Source organism: Monomorium pharaonis, chromosome 5, assembly GCF_013373865.1.
Source record: "Monomorium pharaonis isolate MP-MQ-018 chromosome 5, ASM1337386v2, whole genome shotgun sequence".
NCBI lineage: Eukaryota > Metazoa > Arthropoda > Insecta > Hymenoptera > Formicidae > Monomorium > Monomorium pharaonis.
Genome location: NC_050471.1, coordinates 768974 through 788716, shown reverse-complemented (window position 1 = coordinate 788716; position 19743 = coordinate 768974). Strand labels below are relative to the sequence as shown.

At 35.2% G+C, this 19743-nt stretch overlaps 1 protein-coding gene and 1 long non-coding RNA gene across 4 annotated transcripts in view; both read left to right on the top strand.

Annotated features, from left to right (window-relative positions):
- LOC105839892 (protein O-mannosyl-transferase TMTC2) overlaps positions 1-18353 on the top strand; it is a 321130-nt gene extending 302777 nt beyond the window's left edge. The window contains exons 8-10 of one of the 3 annotated variants that reach the window (XR_003626312.2): positions 13450-13590; positions 14803-14990; positions 17712-17775. Coding sequence is in view for 2 of the 3 variants with exons in the window: in XM_028192590.2 (XP_028048391.1) it covers positions 13450-13590; positions 14906-14990; positions 17712-18043 (558 nt within the window). In the remaining variant the exon portion in view is untranslated. Of the gene's footprint in view, positions 1-13449; positions 13591-14802; positions 14991-17711 lie in introns of all 3 variants that reach the window. The other 2 variants (XM_028192590.2, XM_036286645.1) reach the window with 2 other exon arrangements.
- LOC118645483 lies at positions 9588-13278 on the top strand. The gene is made up of 2 exons (XR_004963185.1): positions 9588-12213; positions 12516-13278. It is a non-coding gene; the product is annotated as an uncharacterized LOC118645483 (long non-coding RNA).
- Positions 18354-19743: the final 1390 nt, after the last annotated feature.

Here is a 19743-nt window from a genome sequence, read left to right as displayed (position 1 = left end):
CATCTCTCTCTTTCTTCGTACGTTTTTGCGAGCAATTTTAATTTTAACGCGAGAGCCGCTGCCCGACACAGCTCCGCAACGCGGTGCCGCCGCGCTGCACTTTAATCTTCCAGAAGAACGCCCATTGTGTGCATCGTCCTCCCTCCGTCCGCTTCCGCCCGGTCGCGCCTCCTTGCTCTCTTTCCTCGCCGATCTTCCGAGCTGCGCACCTTCGCAATAAAAAGAAAGCAGAAAAGAGAGGAAAAAAGAGGAAAGAGGAGGAAGGAATTCCGCAGGCGTACACCACCTCGTGCCACTCGCGCGAATTAAGCACTCTCACCTCGCCATCATCCTTTGTTCCCGATATCGTCGTTGATGTTGCGACACGCTGTCGTTCGTCGTTTTTCCTCCTCCTTCTTCTTCTCTCTCTCTCTCTCTCTCTCTCTCTCTCTCTCTCTCTCTCTCTCTCTCTCTCTCTCTCTCTCTCTCTCTCTCTCTCTCTCTCTCAAGACCTGCGGCCTTGTACGTAAACGATATTACAAACTCACTTGCGACGGAGACTTTTGAATTGGGAGAATTTGAGAGATGAATCGCTATCCATTTTATCCTATTGCGACAGCTAAGATAAATGCATCATCGAATAGTTGAACACGCTTTTATTTCAGATTAGCTGTTAACGTCAGTAAATAGCAGAAATGAAAATATTGTGTTTTTTTGTCATGGATATGAGATAATGCAATTTTGAACGAAATAAGATTCTTGAACTTCAAGTTTGATATATAAATATACGAAAATAAAAGTTTAATTATGATAATTAAATTTGTGAGGAAATCTCTCTTTAAGATAGTTCTTCATGTGATTAGGAATTATGATATCCATTTGATGTATGCTTATACAATATACGTGCTCTATAATGATTGTCTTAACAAAGATACTCTTGACTTGGGCTTGCCTTTCAAGAGGATCAGTTAAAAATCTGATATTGCTCCAAGTAGATTTGAACCTGGAATACAAAAAGCAGACGCATTTATGTTATGCAATTCTTTTATAACGGTTACTATTTGTTGAAATAATTTCAATGAAATGTTTAAATAACATAATCAAAGTGTTTAGTGATATTTAGTAATTATGTAAATAATAACCATGCATAATAATAATAACCAATCGATAAACGAATTGAACGAATTGGTAAACATTTATTAAATGTTACTAAATATTTGATTATATTAACCGAATGTTTATTTGAAATTATTTCCAAAGTTTAGTAAAACTATCATCGAGACTTCATTAATAGTACGTTCTTTTTTTAGTGCAGTGTGATTTGAAGAAATGCTAATTAACAGTAACATATCATCAATATTAAATTTCATACTCAACAATGTATACGTACAGCATAAATTATTTATATTATTGAATGTGAAATTATATTTCAAACATTAATGTTATAGTTAGAATAATGAAAAATGAGCAATCGAGCATGTACAAATATCATTTGAAAAAAAAAATGTTCATGCTTACATTTTACATGTTTATTTTTGTCTTAACCTTTATTTTTTCTTTTTCTTCATCATTAAAGAGAAAATGGTAAAACCAGAAATTCACGCTTTTTCTATTATCTAAGACTCCAGTTACAGCTAGTTGCAATGTTTACTAGGATGTTAACAATTATTTGTTTATTAGTAAAAGTTGTGTGGAAAGCTGTTCTTTTCGTCCGAAGATTGTCTATAAAAGTTGTCTAAGAATTTAAAGATATATATATATTATAACCATATATATAATATATATATGGTTAAAAAAATAGAAATATACGCTGAAAGCTTAAAATTGTATTATCTTGTCCTATAGAAATATATTAAATTAATTTGGAAAGTGCAAATTCTCTACGATCATATCAATCCATTGATTTCTGAAATAGATCACAAGTTACCCAAGCTACGAAATTCGGGTATAACACAGCAGAGCGTTTAGGTGACTTATCGATCAGAGCCCGGCTGATTAAGACGGTCTGCCGACTGGTGTCGCAAATCCATCCGACAGCCGTTCTCCGCTAGACGACGGAAAACTTACTTACTCACACTCGCCAACCATTCCGGGACTGGAAACTCCATTCTTGCCTATCTACAGCGGAAAGTCAGCGAAAGTTTGCGCCATGTGCTATCGAAGGGATCCGGGGGTCCGGATAGTAGTATGTAGTCGAACAAACAAGAAAGTCGAAAGAAGTAAAGTGAGAACACCAGGACCAGGATGGCTGCACCATCTTGCGGGATTCCATCGTGTTCCGGTGTTCGCGCACCCGTACTCTTCGTACCTACTCTCGCCAGAAGACGATTTCGCGAAAATAAATTCGCACCTGACTTACGATCGCATTCGACGGTTACGACGACATTCTTCTCGAGAAATGCGCTCGGTAAATGAAACAACGCGTTCGAATAAGGAAAACAGTTACGCGCGGCTTATTCATATTTACTGTTCTTAAGTATTCGAAATGATTTTAAGAAATAATTCTTCAAATTCAAGACTTTATACGACTATATGTCCGAAACCATAAGTCCAAACTTGGTTTCAAAAGAGTGTACAGAGTCAACATTGAAGGAAAATTTTATTTTTCAAATTTTCAAAAACTACATGGATTATTTTAATGAAACCTGATGTACGTTTCAAGAACATAAAGAACATAAAGATGTACCTTTCAAGATCTTATTATCTTCTTACTTAATCTCTCTCTCTCTCTCTCTCTCTCTCTCTCTCTCTCTCTCTCTCTCTCTCTCTCTCTCTCGGATGAACCAAAAGATAAAAACGTATTTCTTTTTTACAAAAAAAACTAATACGTCACTAATTTTTTCAGATTCGAAATTTTTTATAATAAATGGATTAAATCAAAAAGGTGTCCTAATAGTTCGAGTAGTTTTCAAAATTTTTTGTAGAAAGAAAATTTTCCAATTCATTAAAATCTCTTGGCATTCTTAAAAATCATTCTAATTAATAAATTACGCGTTGTTTTCGTAAATATAACTCTCTGCACTGCTTTAGAGAAATAATCTCATACACAGTATACTGGACGACGACAAAAGCTACGTGAAAATGAAGGTGATGAAAGCCAGCGCAGTATATTATACTTCCGTCGATGGAGCTGGCGATGAATCGGGCGGAGCTTCGTAAACCGCATAGGCCGCACATATATAGCGACATATCTGGGCTCTTTTCAACGTGGCAAGATTACCCGAGTCACCGTGGTGTTTCAGCCAGCGGGTAAATGACAGATTCATAAATCACGCGCGCCCGCGATTGGCCAGTGATAGTCACCGGGGAGATGGCAGGGGATCGCGGCAAGAAGTGGCGTGAAGAAGCGCGGAGATTTCGCGTCAAAAGGGCTCGATCCTTGGCTCGAACCGGTTCAAGCTTTAGGGTCGACAAAGTAGACGAGAGAGGGGAGCGGAACCCGGGACCCACAGAAATTTAGTTCCCAAAACGAGGGTCTAATCGCCGACGCGATATCTCCCAGGACTTTACGGCGGCCTTGCACATACACATACTCACGTCCGTCCGTGTAGGTGTCACGTATGGTATGTGTTACGTGCGTGTAGGTGTACGTGGTGTATGTGGATAGGTGCAGCCCGAGGCCCCCTACGTGCCAGCCCGCACGGTAAAACATCGCCAGCAAGATTACACCGGAGTTTCGCCAGTTCCCGATGTTTTATCACGATGGCCCTCGGTTCTCCTCTTGCCATCCGCCATCTCACCCCCTTCCCCTTCTCAACAGGCGCGGCTGGCGATGTTGTCCCGTAAGGAAGTTGGATGAAACTCTCCGGAGCGGTGCCCCCGTGAATCTCGCTTTGAGAAGGGAACGAGAATCTCCTAATCGTAATCCGCCGAAAATTCGCCGCAGAAATCGGCATTGAGATTTCCTTTACTCTCTTTCTTTTTTTAACGAAAATCTTTTATCCGAAGAGTACATTTAGTTTCTAACTTGGCTTGTTTCCATGTTACGTTTCTGCGTGAAGGAATGATAAACGATCGTGATTATGTAATAGCAATACTTAAGAAAGAAGAAAATGTGCACGGTAACTTTAAGGAGATTTACTGCCATTAGTCTTTACTAGAACTTTATATTTTTAATATTTACAGGACAAATTTTTTAAGCATTTTACGACTAACATACAGGGTGTCCCAGATTAATTTATATATTTTACGGACTTAGAGGGAGAGAGAGAAAGAGAGAGAGAGAGAGAGAGAGAGAGAGAGAGAGAGAGAGAGAGAGAGAGAGAGAGAGAGATTAAGAGAGAAAGAGAAATGAATCTTATAGAAAGAAGAGTTTTATTAAATTGTAATTAAAATATAAGAATTTTGGAAACCTATATTTATACGAAAGAAAAAAGGTATGTTTAAAAAACATCTTGAAGGCATGTTTATAAATTATTTCTCTTTAAACAATTCTCTTTAAATATGACGTCATACAAATGAAAGTTTAACACTATCGCTAATTGCATTTAAGTTATTATAAACGATTTTTCCTTTTAATATTCATTAATATTACAAAGAGAATGTTTTTAAATAACAGGTTATTATTTTTATTGCTTAAATTTTGTTTATTATTTATTATTAACGCGCGATGCCAAATACTTTTGTATTAAAAGATACATATAAATAAAAACACGGGATTAATTCCCTTTTTTTTTTAATTTAGACAACTTTTATAAAAAGAATTTTTCTCACTTACAGTTATTGTTTGTTATTAATTTTTATTTTTTCACGAAAATTACACAAATTAAAAAATGACAAGTAATACAAATCACGAAGCGTCGACTTGATAAAGAATTGTGTCCGTGTTTTAATATCGGAAAAATTTTACTATCGAAATCTTAATGTTCTTATAGTTATATTAAAGTCACGGTAACAGTGTATACAAAACGTTCCCAATTACGGATCTAATGGTCGAAAGGACTACAACTATTTCGAATTGTCCACTCAAGAGTCTCAATATCAAATCTGTGGCTCAATGGTATAAATACGACGAATACCATTGTCCCTTGCGAAAGCACTGGAAAATCATTAATAGTATAATGAGACAGGATCCCACATTGAGTGAAAGCTTGAAATGAGATCAAACCATAATCCGCCCAACATCGGTTAGGTAAAACCTACCAGTCGCAATCGATGAAATTACTGGACCATCACATCATGTTGCTGATCCTTGCACATTCTGTATAAAAGGCTGTCAAAGTATCTCATTAGAGAATACCATAAATAGTAAACAAAGATCCCTTTACATGTGCGTATTCATTTTCCTGCTTAAATTTATTTAAGTATGTTTTCTTACAATAAATAATTATTATCCTGAAAATTTATCCATAAAATTGAAAGTTTTTCACATTTGTTTATGCCTAATGAATCAATATTTGGATAAAAATTCACCAAACTAGGTACTTCAGGATTAAATTAACATTAAAAGTAAATTTCAAAAAGTTTCAAATTAATTTTTAATAATAAATGACAGCTGTAAAAGATCAAAGTGTACTGATATTTACGGACGGGAAAGAAATGGTTATTTCAAATATGCCTTTAGCTTCATTTGATTGTACTATTAACTGGTTTCTGCTGCGCGACTTCAAAGTTGTCATGAGATTCCCCGCAATGACAATGAGATTACGACGAAGAATTACTCCGCTTGCTCAGTGTGCGTAATCAGCTGTCTGATTGTTCCCATTCAAAGACTTTGGCAAATCTTCTCCTCGGGACGAATAATCCCTATTCCGGGGAACAGTCATCCAGCACCAAACGCGCGTTTGTTATCGAGTTACCAAACAGAGACGCGGGATTCGTGGAAGTTTGATATCGCGTGGAACTTTTCCGTTTCCCGGGGAATTCGCCTTGGATGCTAATTTACGTGGCCTTATACACGCGCGTGTTCCGAATCGATTCGCATGCGTCATACAGAACGTCCGTATACGCGCGTATACGTGTTTTCCGCGTGCAGGGGAGGATATATTCCTCATCGAGACCCGAAAAGCTCTCTGATATAAAATTCAGATCCACTTATCGCGTTACTCTTTCGGTAAAAGTAAAAAATTTTTAATTATTTTAAATTCAGCATACATTTTATATCATAATTTTGCACAAAAGTTGGAATCTATCGAATTTCCACTTTTCATTATATTGCAGCTCTATTTCGCTCCGCGCGACTCAAAACTCAATACGTCACTGCATGCGTGCGCGCGCGTGTGTGTCTGTCTGTATTCGTGCAATCTATCTCCAATTTTCCAACGCCATACGTGATCGTACCGCGAACTTACTTCCGATTTGCGGCTAGAGCGAGATAGCGGAGGAGGAGGAGGAGGAGGAGGAGGAGGAGAAGGGGGAGGAGGAGTCTCTCTGCATTTCGCAGATGGAAACCGTTCGAAAGCGCCGAGAGCGCGTGCAATACGTCGCTTTAATCCGATTATTCCCGGCGATTAATTCTCTTGTCTATCGCACGTATATCCTTCCTTTTAGCCCGCTTTCGAACGTAGTCAGTCCGTCTAATTGCCCCGTTCGGTTTGCGCTGTCCTAATTGTTTGTTCCGTCGCGAGAGACAGTATGCAGATGTCGACGGCAACGACGACGACGACGACGACGACTAGGACGAGCATCAAGCGGCGTCGCGATGTCTTCGGCGATCTGTACTCTCTGTATATATTCTCCCCCTTCTCGTCCCTCTCTCTCTCTCTCTCTCTCTCTCTCTCTCTCTCTCTCTCTCTCTCTCTACACAAACGGTCAGCAGAATTTGGAATATGCCGCATTAGCAGTTGAGATGACTTCGCGTCGACGTACTATTCGACGTAATTATCGGACGGATTAATCGTACTACACGTCATGAAAATTCTTCGCACAATCATTTTCGTATTAATTCCACCAAATCTGTGAGAACTCTCTAATTATTCTACCTAACTACCGTGGAACTTTCGTTTTGTCTGCACTATCGATGAATTCCTCATTTTCAATTTTGCAGTTCTATTGTTACCTTTTGCAAATGCGTATATGTACACGAAACAATCTCTTGTGTGGCCCTTTTTTTATATACGCATTCTACAATACTATTTTTAAAACAATAGAATTTTGTAGAAGCAATTAGAAATTATCATATACCAAATGTGAAAATTTTTTTGTATTTTATACAAAACAGTGGAAATAAATGACAAAAAAATTTGTTTTTTTACGTAACATAAAAACTCGATCAAATGTTGAAAATAAGTGTATAATTAATATATATAGGCATTCTATATATAGTATTTTTTTTTATTTTTTGATCACATAGTTTTTTTTAACGTAGCTTTTTAAATTAACCTTGAGAAAGTCTTATAGAAATGACAATTCTAAGTAATTTAATTGCAAATAAAATACAAAAATTTTGAAAAAACTATATAAAAATGGCGTTCAAAGAATATTTTAGAATTAATAAAATAAAGTTTACTGTATGTATATAGATCGAGAAAATATTATTTAAATTTGGTAATTATTTAGGTATTATTTTGAAAATAGCAATGCTAAAAATTTCTTTGTTAAAACATGTACATACATCAATGAAAAATTATGTCTCTTTTATCTTTTTTAAATTGGAAAAATTCGCTTAAATATTTAAGTTAATTAAAGAGAAAAGAGTACGTACAATATTTATTTGCCATTTTGCAAGTGATTGTTGTATTAATGTATAAAAAAATTTCTTAGCTCAACCAGCTAGCGTTAAAATGTCGGAACGGATACCATGATACAACAATTCGTCAATTTATCCCGTGCAGCTGCTCGTTTCCGCGATGTAGCGATATCCGAAAACTGACATTGATAATCGACGTTGTCCGTTTGATTGCACAGCGGATACATAACGATATGTGTGCGTAATTATTTAGAACGGAATTAATAGTAACGTGATTTTAAATGTGTCCTGCTAATGCGTACCGCATTTCCGATCGGTTTAATATCAGTCGGGACAATGTCGGACGCCCACTTAACTATTCATCCATCAGGCAATATTAATTCACGTGATCGGGAAAATGTACACACCGAACGAAACCGAGTTTCGATTAAAAAAATGTATTTTATTATTTTTTGAAAAGTCAAAACGTTCGACGTATCGTTGACCTCGCTGCTATACAAGGCTTAATTAAACATTCATCAAACCGCGCCATAAAGCAGACATTCCGACCAATCGCTGGAAATTGCCGAATACTCGACTGTGCGACATAAATGTAAACATAGATGGTGGGAGAGTACCAGAGTAATTACGCGATGAATGCATAGTAACTGGATACTTTGTAATTTTGAGGAATATGAAGGTTTATTGAACAATGAGGCACGTAATTCAAAGATTGCATGTATGTACATATATGTATACATAAATTACATGAAGCCTAATTTTTCATTTAATTTCAATAAACCGGGCTTTATCGGAAATTTAAATTGAGAGTTACCTACTTTGACAAAAAATTTAATATTAAAATATGTTCTCAATGTATCCGTCGAGAAAGATCGAATTTAGAATTCACGAAGGAATCGATGCTCATATTATTTTTAACAGTATAACAGTATTTTGTATTCTCCTTCAAAACGTACATTATTATCGCGTACATTATAAAGTACGTTTGTCACATATAATGTGGAGAACGGGATGCTAGCTGGGATCATTATTTCTCAGCTCAGCGTAGAAGCGTGAGAACTTTCTCGGCTGCATAAAAGCCGCGGCTATCGGTAGAGGCGACGGCGCTTTGTGAACCGCGAGGTTCGAGTGAGCATTATACGTCTAAGCAAGTGCGCGCAACATCCTTGAAAAGTAGTCCAAGTGAATAATGACTCGGAACAATGCGGACATACAAGGGAGGTAACGTTGCCTCGTGCTCGCGACTTTGCCGCGCTGCATTCTTTGACGCGATGCAGCGGCACTTTGCGCGACTTGTCACGTTTCCCATTCAGAGGTCGACGCGGTATTTTTGTCGTGCGAGCGAGAAAATAATGATCGCGATCACAAAAAGCAGCGACATTCGTCGTAATCACGCGTCGAAGTATGTGAGGTGCGCGTCGCACACAAAAAGTTTACACAAACGTCACGCGCTCAGGCTCCGAAATGAAGCATCTCTGAATAACGCGTGTAAGGCAGGAAAATAAAATCTCACGAAATCCCGAAATAATTACGCAAAAACTGAAATAAGTATATGTAGTATATTTTTATTTTGACTCACATTTATTCATTATGTATAATACATTATCTGCAACAGCTAATGTAATTGTTATTCCATTACGCGATTCATGACAACATGGCGGTATTTTCGTGATAAGGCAATGTGTGCGTGTGTGATTATAATATAAATAAAATTATTTTATAAGATTATCTCCGTAACATGTTCTCTAACATTTCAACGACGTTCTTTTCATTTAGAATAAATGATCCAATTATAGTGTTTCAAATACTGGAAATTTGATCTTAAATCTTTTCGAAACCATAAATTATATTAGACATAATATATAAATGTAGTAGGTATATAAATAGCCGCAAATCTAGGTTAAATTAACACAAACGATTTTTTTTATTTAACTGATCCTGCTTCAGAGGATGTGTACAAAAAATAAAAAACGTTTTGGATTACATATAATTATATAATCGTATTCTTAAACATTAAAAAAGTATTCTAGAACTTTTCATATTTTTTAAATCCAAAAAACCTTTGGAAAATACAATTGTTTACCAGTTATCCGGGTAATCAAATCAAACAGTGAAAAACTGAATAATCTGTGGAAGATTTAATTTTATTTAAATTTTTAAGGAGTCTAGTGTTATAACATTTCATTAAAAGCAAAAGTTTGATCTTTTAATTAAAGAAAACATTTAGGTTCTCGGATTTCTAGTTTTTTGAAGATACTGTTAACAATTGGGCAATTTACTCTATTTGTTTGTTCAATTGTAAATTATCATAATTTCAATAACTCGCAGATGCACTTTAAACAGAAATATTAACTTAATTAATATTTCTTTCTTGTGACTATTGATTGCCACGTTCGGCAATTGGAATCGCGTGACGGCAATTCCCCGCGAGACATCTCTATGGCGGCGTTGAGAAAACTGCGGGACCCATTGAATCACGAAGCAATCGAGTCTGACGACTGAGTCGGGGATATTCGAGGTCGTTCTTCTCCTGTCTCTCGTTCGCGCCATGCCATTTGTCTTCCCCGCCCGTGAAAGACTTTGCTCCAACAGCCGCGCCGCGCCGCTCCCGAGACGGCTCGCGGGCTCGTCTCCGAACAAAATCATAAAAGTTTTAGCCTACTGCAACTCGGAAATGCGATCTCTCACGTGTACCTGAGAAGGTTTCTGATGTTAGGTCATTTCGTGACGCATTTAACCGCTTTGTTACACCTTTCCTGCACGTAGACACTGTACAGACAAGGAATCTAAGGAAAGAATTTGTAAAATGATAACATAATTGCATTTCTTTGCAAAACTTGAAATCAATTTTTTTTCTACTAACACTAAATAACAAATTTTGATCAATTTTTTGTTTCTCAATAAATAATAGGTGGTAATTTCTTGTAAGATTGTCTACATAAAGAGATAAGTATGCTTTTCAAAAAATTCTATTACCATTAAATTTTTAAAAACTTTGTTTTGAATTTCTTACTATAACAAAGTCGTAATATATGTAATATGCAGTTATAAGAGAGAAATTTGAATACTATTTTACAATATATTAAAATAAATAATGCTTCTTTTATTATTTGTGTACAGGATGTTGCAGCAACATATAGGTCAGTATGACGAGTTATCTTCTCTAACAGATGCTCATGGTCGTTCACAATTGAATAGACTTTGGCGGCATAATCATCTATCTTTTTTATTTTTATTTTTTTATTCTGTTATAAAATCATGTGCTAGTGAAAAACCCGCCATACTAACCTGTATATTGATGCCATACTCTATAATTTAAAGTAATATACTGAAATAATAAAGAACAATAAGTAAAATGAACTTATTTTAATTCTCGAAAATAAAACTAATATATTTTTTACTCTAGGGAAGCTGCTTTTAGTTAAAAACTTAACATTTACATTCGTCAATAATGGTGTTCATCTACTGTAAATTTTTAATTATGACGTATTTAATACTTAAAATGTTATTTATAAAAATATGATGACATTGCATGATAGATCGAAGAGAAATAGAAATGGTAATGTGGCTCTTCTATTAAAATAGATTTGTAATAAAATAAAAAATAGGTTTTATTTAAAAAACGCAGTTTCGTCAAAATTATATAATTAATTAGAATGAAGAAAAAATATTTCATAGCATATGCAAATATATGTACGCATCTATATAATCTTTTCAATATACAGATTGTAGTATTAAAGTTTGTAATACATGTAGTGTGCAAACTATAAATTAACAATAAAACTATAATTAGCTTATCGAATAACTATTTCGATAAAACTTTGGAAAAGAAGCTATATTAGACCTATTGAGACGTCAGTTCTGAGTCAGGTATATTAGCAAAATCTCATGCTATTGTTTAGTTTTTTTGTATAATTCGAAATTATATAACCAAATAAAAGTTAAATAATAAAAAAACTATTACGTACATATATTGGTGTGATAACATGAATACATTTAAAAAGAATGAGATATGTGCAATTTAATACTAAAACAGTTCTCGAAAAGATTCAAAATGTTAAGTAAAAATGTCTTATAACAAATGTTGACTTTTTTCGTATTAGGGTATTATTTAAAGCTACTACGTAATTACGGACTATTAAACAAATGTAATCATTAGAATTCCTCATCTATATATTAACGTCTTATAAGTTAGCGGAACAAAATGAACAGAATTAATTGTTAATAATATTTTTATTTGATGCTCATTTGTTGCTAAAAAGTTGCGAAAGAAAAAAATTTGTTGCGCTGTTAGTTTTTTCTTAAAGCAATGTTCCGCTAAAGGAAGATTAAGTTAGCGGAACAATATATAAAAAATAATAAAATATGTAATAATAACATGGGAATATTGCAAATTTGTTGTAATGACACAATAAAGCATAGGGGGAAACAAATACAAACAAAAAATCATTAAGTATTAAAAACAGAAACTTTGTAAATCATTATAATTTAATCTTTAATCATCTTCATTGTTCATCGTTCAGATCACAATAAATTGCGTCAACAGAATATTAATTTGTGATAAATAGTTGTGACAAATAATTAGCCACAGTTTTTGTTAAGCAAAAGTTGTCTAAATTTATTATTAAAAGATAATGCGATTTATATAGTCGCTTTATATTCTTCTCTCCATCATATATATATATATATATATATATATATATATATATATATATAAAATAATTTGACTTTGCTTTGAAAACAACTTTGCTTTGAAAAGTTTCCTGACTTTCAGACAATTGACAGTTGTTACTATATTTTTTCTTTCTACAACAAGCTTGGTTACACATACGAATGTTTATCTTTTCAGCAAAAACTATTAGTAACAACTGTCAATTGTTTGAAAGTCAGAAAACTTTTCAAAGCAAAGTTGTTTTCAAAGTTAAATTATTCTCTCTTTCTCTATTTATCGTACGCGTCGAAAAGGCAAACATTGCGCAAGTTTATCCGTCGATGAAAATTTGGGTATAATTCCTCACATTGAAGCGTAATTAATTAATGCAGAAGTGGCGCTTCAATGTTCAGCTATTCGCAATCGCATTTTCTAGATTGAAGGTAATTAAGAGCTTATTATTATATTGTAACGCGTATTAAAACGCGCACACACGCGTTTACGTATATCGTAGCAATTTGTTACGCTTTGTGAATTAGTTGCCAGCAAATTTATTAGTTGTTGAATTTATTAGCATAATTTTCCCTCCAGCACGCTAACGAACCTTCTCGCGTTTCGATCTACACGTGATTTTCTCGTAAACATAGCCCGCAGTTGCACCTCGCGCTCGTGTTTTTCAAACGCGTTGTTTTCGCACCTATCGGATTTCTTTAATCGATGTTTGCATATTTAAATAATTTAAGTGTGAAGCCAAATGGGGATTAAGTATGAAATATACGGTTCTCTAAAACCTATAGTAAAAAGTCCTGCTGATCTAAATTTGTAGTAATGTAAATTATCAAAAAACGGAGCATCTTCGCGAATTAAGCTTTACTGTTTTGCAAACAAATAGCGAAATCTAATTTTACATTGAAATATAAATGGTTGTTACTTGCAAAGAGAGATCTAAGAGAGTTATCAATTAAAACGATATCTAATCCTACACTAAAGAGTTTCGAATACAATAGAAAAACCAAAAAAATAACTGACTTTGTATGTCGGTCAAAGAATTTAAATAAAAGTAAAATAGCTACTTCCGTGGAATATTCCTTGCAAAAATTTTCAAATTTTTTTAACATAACGACGAAAAAGAATTAGATGACATTAAAGAGAGACACCGTCTAATCTTTTTTCCCTTTTCTTCTTTCCGTAGAGCGTGTACAATCTGCTAGGTGAGACGCTGTCGAGGCTGCAACAGTACGCGGAAGCGGAGAGGTGGTTTCAGGCGAGTTTGGCCAGCCAGCCTGACCACGTGCCGGCCCACATCACTTACGGGAAACTTTTGGCACGGAACGTAAGTAGCCATCGTCGTTTTGCTTTTAGATCGCCATCACCGCTCTATTTCACCTTATCGCGATCTACTTTCCAAGTCTGGTCTATATCGATCGTTACCACTTGAGAAACTTTTCCACCGCGAGAATACGCAATATAATGCGCGATATAAACATATTTGGGTCAATACGAAGTCCCCGCTCCTCCTGGCTCTTAACGTCTTTGAAATTGGATTTATTTTGTTTTACTACAGTCCGATGACGTTAACGAACAACAGACGACAAAGTTTTGACAACAAACAAAAGTCTCTTTTTTTTTTCCAAGGAAATCAAAGAGCCCTTTTTTTAGCGCTGAATTCAGCGCTGAATGTAAATCTATTTTTCTGTTCCTCGCGTTAGACATTGTTTTTTCTGCGACACTCAATTTTGTGGGTGGACGTTGCGTATTGTATTGAAATTGTTGACGAAAACTGCAATACGTTCCTATGGTGAGAGAAAAATTTGAAGTCGTTGTTTACTATAATTAAAAAAAATTTATTTCTTTAATATCTAAACATGTTTTCCTTTATACAGTGATTCTGGAGAGGAGAAAAAAATATTGTTTCTTTTCCAAAAATTAAAAAATTTACTAAAAATTAAAAAATTTACTTTGTGTACGTTTCAAAGACGTTCGAAGGCAACTTTTTAAGAACATACATTTTCCTTTTATACTATCAGGGACGGATGCAGGATAAGCGGGTACTTTTTTAATGTAAAAACTGATATGCCTTAATTGTTTGAAGGTTTGACATTTTTTATGATGAATGGTATAAATCAGCACAGAAAGTTTTTTATTATTTTTAACAAAATAAGACATTTTCAAGAAAAAATAAATTTTTTCTTCAACTTTAATCTTGTATTTTTTAAATTAAACGTTTCGGACACATAAAGTTTACACATAAAATGAATTAATGTTAGGAACTGTGCTTTAAAACCCCCCAAAACGCCAACTGAAGTTGTATATCTGTTATATAACTGTCAATTATAATTTTCTACTAATTTATAACAGTTATATAACAATTATATTGTTGAGTAGGAAATAATTATCAACAGTTATATAACTTGGTGTTTTCTGAGAATCTTTTCGAATACTTAAGGGCCACCCGCTATGCCCCTATATTTATATTCAACGTCGCATATACATGTGTCCACAATTTAACGGGTAATACATATCGAAAATCTTATCAATGTAATAGAACAAGCTCCTGAACCGGTAGCAACCGCCAGGGGGAGGGGGGACAGACAGGGCTATCGAGTTCGCGGTGGCTCACGCGTCGCCTCTGCTTTCTCTCTCTTTAGTCGAGCCGCGTCCTGGAAGCGGAGAGATGGTTCCTGAGAGCCCGCAGGTTGGCGCCGGACGACCCCAGCGTGCACCATCATTACGGTAAGGCGCGACCGAGAGATCCTTAATTGTGACCGCAGGAAAGCGTCGTCGTCGGCAGCGGCATCCTTCATCGACGGAATTCATCAGTAGGAGTCTCCGGTTACTGTCTTCATCTCCTTCTTACACCGTCGTTTCATCCTCTTGCTCCTTGCGGCCGAGCTCGCCTTCCGCTTCTGGACCGCATCGCAATTTAAATGTCTAATTCCCGTATTTGTAGTCGTCTTTGGCGATGATAAGGGAAAATCCTCGTTCATTATTAAAGCAATGAAATACGCTCTCTTAAGCATCTCACTTTTGCACCCGCGCGCATCCCCGAGAGAATCCCCCTCCCCTTCTCCCTTTTCTCTTTCTCTCCGTCGTAACCATCGGTCGCCGCAGCCGAGACTCCATTGTAACAACGGTATAATTGATTCCCGATCCCCGATCCCCGAATCCGTTCTGAAAAGGAGTCCTCGAAGTTCCCCCATCGATTGCAAAGGGGGAATCGCGACGGGAAAGAATCAAAGAACTAAGATTCGAAGAGTCGCTTAATAGGAAGGGGAGATAAGAGGATTGCCGATTCGTCGAGCCGCTATAAATACCGTCGTAATATTTCCTGCGGGATAATAGTCGATCTGACGAGAAGGAGAGCGAACGAGCTAATCGAAAAGAAGGACGGATACCGGAAGGCATATGGATGAGTCGAGATGTTGTGAAGGGAAAGGGGACGGTGGATCGACGGCTATTAAAATTCCGGAGAAACGCGGTAACGCTTCAATACGCCAGTCGCCATTAAATTGCACCGAGAGATGAAGATGATCTTTTGCAACGTATTCTTTTTTTATTCACTCAAAAATATTCATTATTAATATAAATGACGTAATTATTATCTTAGATTGCAAAGAATAGTTTTAAAACGTTTAAACATTTAAAGATTTTAGTTTCAAACGTTTTAATGTTTTACATTTAAACATCGTCTAAATTAAAACGTTCATAAATATTTAAAAAACGAAGACAGAAACAAAACATTTTAATATCTTAAAATTAAATACTTTTTTTAGTGCAAAGTTTCAATAAGTATATTAAATTTTTACTTTCTTGTTTATCGAAGATGTTATCATAAGTTTTATTAAATTTCTTGCACATTTAAAATACCGTTGTGCAAAAATATTTTTTTATTCTTTCTCGATGCTACGTTTTTCTGCTCAAAATATTGCTCTTAAAGAGTTCTCAAAATACACATTTTTTGTCAATCCCATATCAAATTTATATACTGGATATGATGGTACAATTTAGAACTCTTTTTTACATTTATTTTTATTTTTTTATTTATGTTAAACACAAAATGTAATTAAATATTTAAATTCTAATTACAAAATTTGCAATCTGAAATAATTTTCAGAATGCACGTATATATGTTCGACTGCAAAATCAAGATATACGATGACTTAAAGACATCTCTTAGTCATTTTTAAGATGTCTCGTGTCTCCTAATTTTAACTTGATGTTGTCTGGTTGATATATAAGAAATTATTGTTGATATGAGTAAAGTTGTGATTGATTTTATTCTAGAAAAGTATTCAGAAATATAAGTACGACATAACTTGGAACAATTTGTATCACTGATGTTTTTCACAAATAGACTGTTTTTTAGCGCTTACATTTCATGACAAAGGAGACACTGACAAAAAGAAGAACATTAATAAACACTGCTCGAAATTGTACGGTGTTCAGATTGGTAAATCTGAATCTAAACATTTCATACAATGTCACGGTTGAAATTGTAGTTTCGAATAAAAAAAGCTTTCTATAAACTTTATGCAATGAGACTAATGAGCAAATGGTTATTGACTTCATACACAATAACATCAGAAATACTAAATGTAAAAGTCAGAAATTTGCACTTGTTTAGAATTTTACAGTGTTTGAAACTGTACCATCATACTTTAAACAAAATCAATCTATTCAACTGCAAAATAAGAAATTATAGAATAGATTTGCAACTATGTACTAAATTTGCAGCTACATACTAAACAAATAATAGTTATTAATGATCAATTAATGATCTATCGAGTGAGTTAAAAAGATGCTGGAGGCCTCTCAAACTTGATCAGAGTCGATGATATTAGAATCATTCGTGCACATCATTAATAAGATTTTTGTATTTTTTTATAGATTTAGAAATCCTTTTCCAAAATTAAAGTATACGTATTAATATCAGTCTGTAAATTAAAAAAAATTTTTTTTATTGTTCTATCGACTTTTCACACGTATGTAATCTAAATTTTCGTAGCGCAATTTCATCTTAATTAGACATCAAAATCTAATTTTCGAATCTACTCCTGTATACGCATCACTACCAGTCTATGGATACGAATTTCGTAAGTACAAACTGTAGATCTTTCATATTAATCAAATATTTTGTTACAACGTGACAGCTCCAGACCACAATTAAAAATACCGTAAAAATTATCCATTTTTTTCCGTTTTTATTATATAAACTCTACCCCATATACTGGTAGTAATGCGTATACTTTTATTCTGGAGAAGGATTTCTAAATCTATAAAATAAATAAAAAGATTTTACGATACAAAAATTACTGTCTTTCTATCGAAAAAACAGAGATCTCCAACATCCTTGTAAATAACTGTAGCAATTCACGACGATATGTAATAAATTGATCGTACTGCGACGCGGCGTCGCGCAATACGCACAATGATGTCTATTTGCAAAATTTCCAGGGCTGTTCCTGACGTCGCAGGGTCGGCTGGTGGAGGCTGCCGAAGAGCAGCTGCGAGCGGCCGAGCTGTCGCGATCCGATTACGAGCTGTCGGTCGCGGCGGCCTCGGCGCTGAGGCAGGCCGATCGTCGCGATGAGGCCGAAGTCTGGTACCGACACGCGGCCAGTCTGAGGCCGCACGAGGCCCGCAGCCACACGAACCTCGGCGCGATCCTACACCTGAACGGCAAGTACAAGCAAGCCGCCGCGGCGTACAAGGAGGCCCTCAGGCTGCAGCCAGGCGACGCGACGACCATAACGAATCTGCACAAGCTGGCGGCGATCTTGGCGTGACCTGAAGAAGCCGACGGTGACGGCGATGAAAGTGAAAGGACGCGAGGACTGAGAGACGATGAGAAAGCGAGACGTGACCAGAGTGACGATGGTGTGTATCATCTGACCACTTCATCACGCGACAAGGAGGATTCCATCTTACCGATCTTACCGTGTACCCCGAGACCCCCTATCGGCCCGATCTTCCTACCGATATTCGTTTATATCTCTGCGTCGTCGGTGACGCGCGCGTTTGTCGACGCGCGACGACTGACTCGTATCGCCTGCTATGATATGTAAAGAATAAAGCTTCCTTTATTTTTCTCTAATACATAATGGTACACTTATTCATGTGATCCTCTTCCCCTTTTTAGATTAAATAAATCACTAATAGCGTCATTACCAAACTACTTCCCGTATCAAGCTACTTACTGCTTTGACTGATGCAGAAGAAATACTTGAAATATATATATATTTTTTAATATAGATGTCCTTTTATGTATAATAAAATATATATAAAACGTTGATTTCTTTGTCCTTCAATCGAAGAATGAAGTGGATAGTGATGGATTTTAAAAAAATGAGCTGCGCCTACCGATTCTCGATAATAAATTTCTTCAAATTTGCCTTAATGCAAAGTATCTTCCTTCTATACACACACAGAGCAGGTAAGTTCACCGTAGATTAGATAAGAGTAAATCGATAATTATTTTGAGCCGAGACACTCAGCTCGACTATGTACCGTCACTTTCCCATCTATAAATCAATCACCATAAAATAGAAAAAGAAGACGAAAAAGTCAGATCGAAACGTTTTGCGCCATTCAAGGGGATTACTTGCGATTTCTTTGATGGTGCTCTGGATGAGATAACTGCAAGAATTCTCCAGTGAAGAGGATTACTTCGCTTTAAATGTTATTTTCTCTGTATTTTAACATTGAATATTCTGGCTCGCTGAAATTTCTATTTGTAATCTCTCTCAATTTCAGTTTCTACAAAGATTCTTCTTGCATTTTTCATTATTACAGGAAAGATTTTATTGTTAATAGAGTTGTCGATATATTGACATAAATCTGCTAAACACCCTTCTTCTTCTTGGAAAGTAAACATTGCATTATTATATGAATAAGAAACATGTAGCAAGTAATTAGGTCAACAAACAAGCAAAATAAAATAACACGGCATAAAATTATCATTTATTCACAACAAATATTCTAAAAAAGTCGAACGTTTTGACTGATAAAGAGTCTTTTTCAGCGACAGGAAATAATTAAATTAATACATAATGAATTGAAACAATGAATATGTTATACATAAAATAATCTATATGTTAAAACACATACGAAGACCAACATCAAAATTAAAAAGATGTTACACAAATGTTTCTAATATAATATAAAAAAACAATGAGATACAAGTAATTAAAAATAAATAATAAATAGTTCAATGAGTTTATTGTCGATACTTTTTAATTTTGATGTTGGTCTTCGTATGTGTTTTAACATATAGATTATTTTATGTATAACATATTCATTGTTTCAATTCATTATGTATTAATTTAATTATTTCCTGTCGCTGAAAAAGACTCTGTATCAGTTAAATTCGTCATAATCTATTTTTGGTTTCGGAATAAAGCATATATATGTATATTTTCAAGATTAAGAAAATATTTTTAAAGCTGTGTTTCACATTAAATACCATTTTTTCAAATTAACGGTTTTG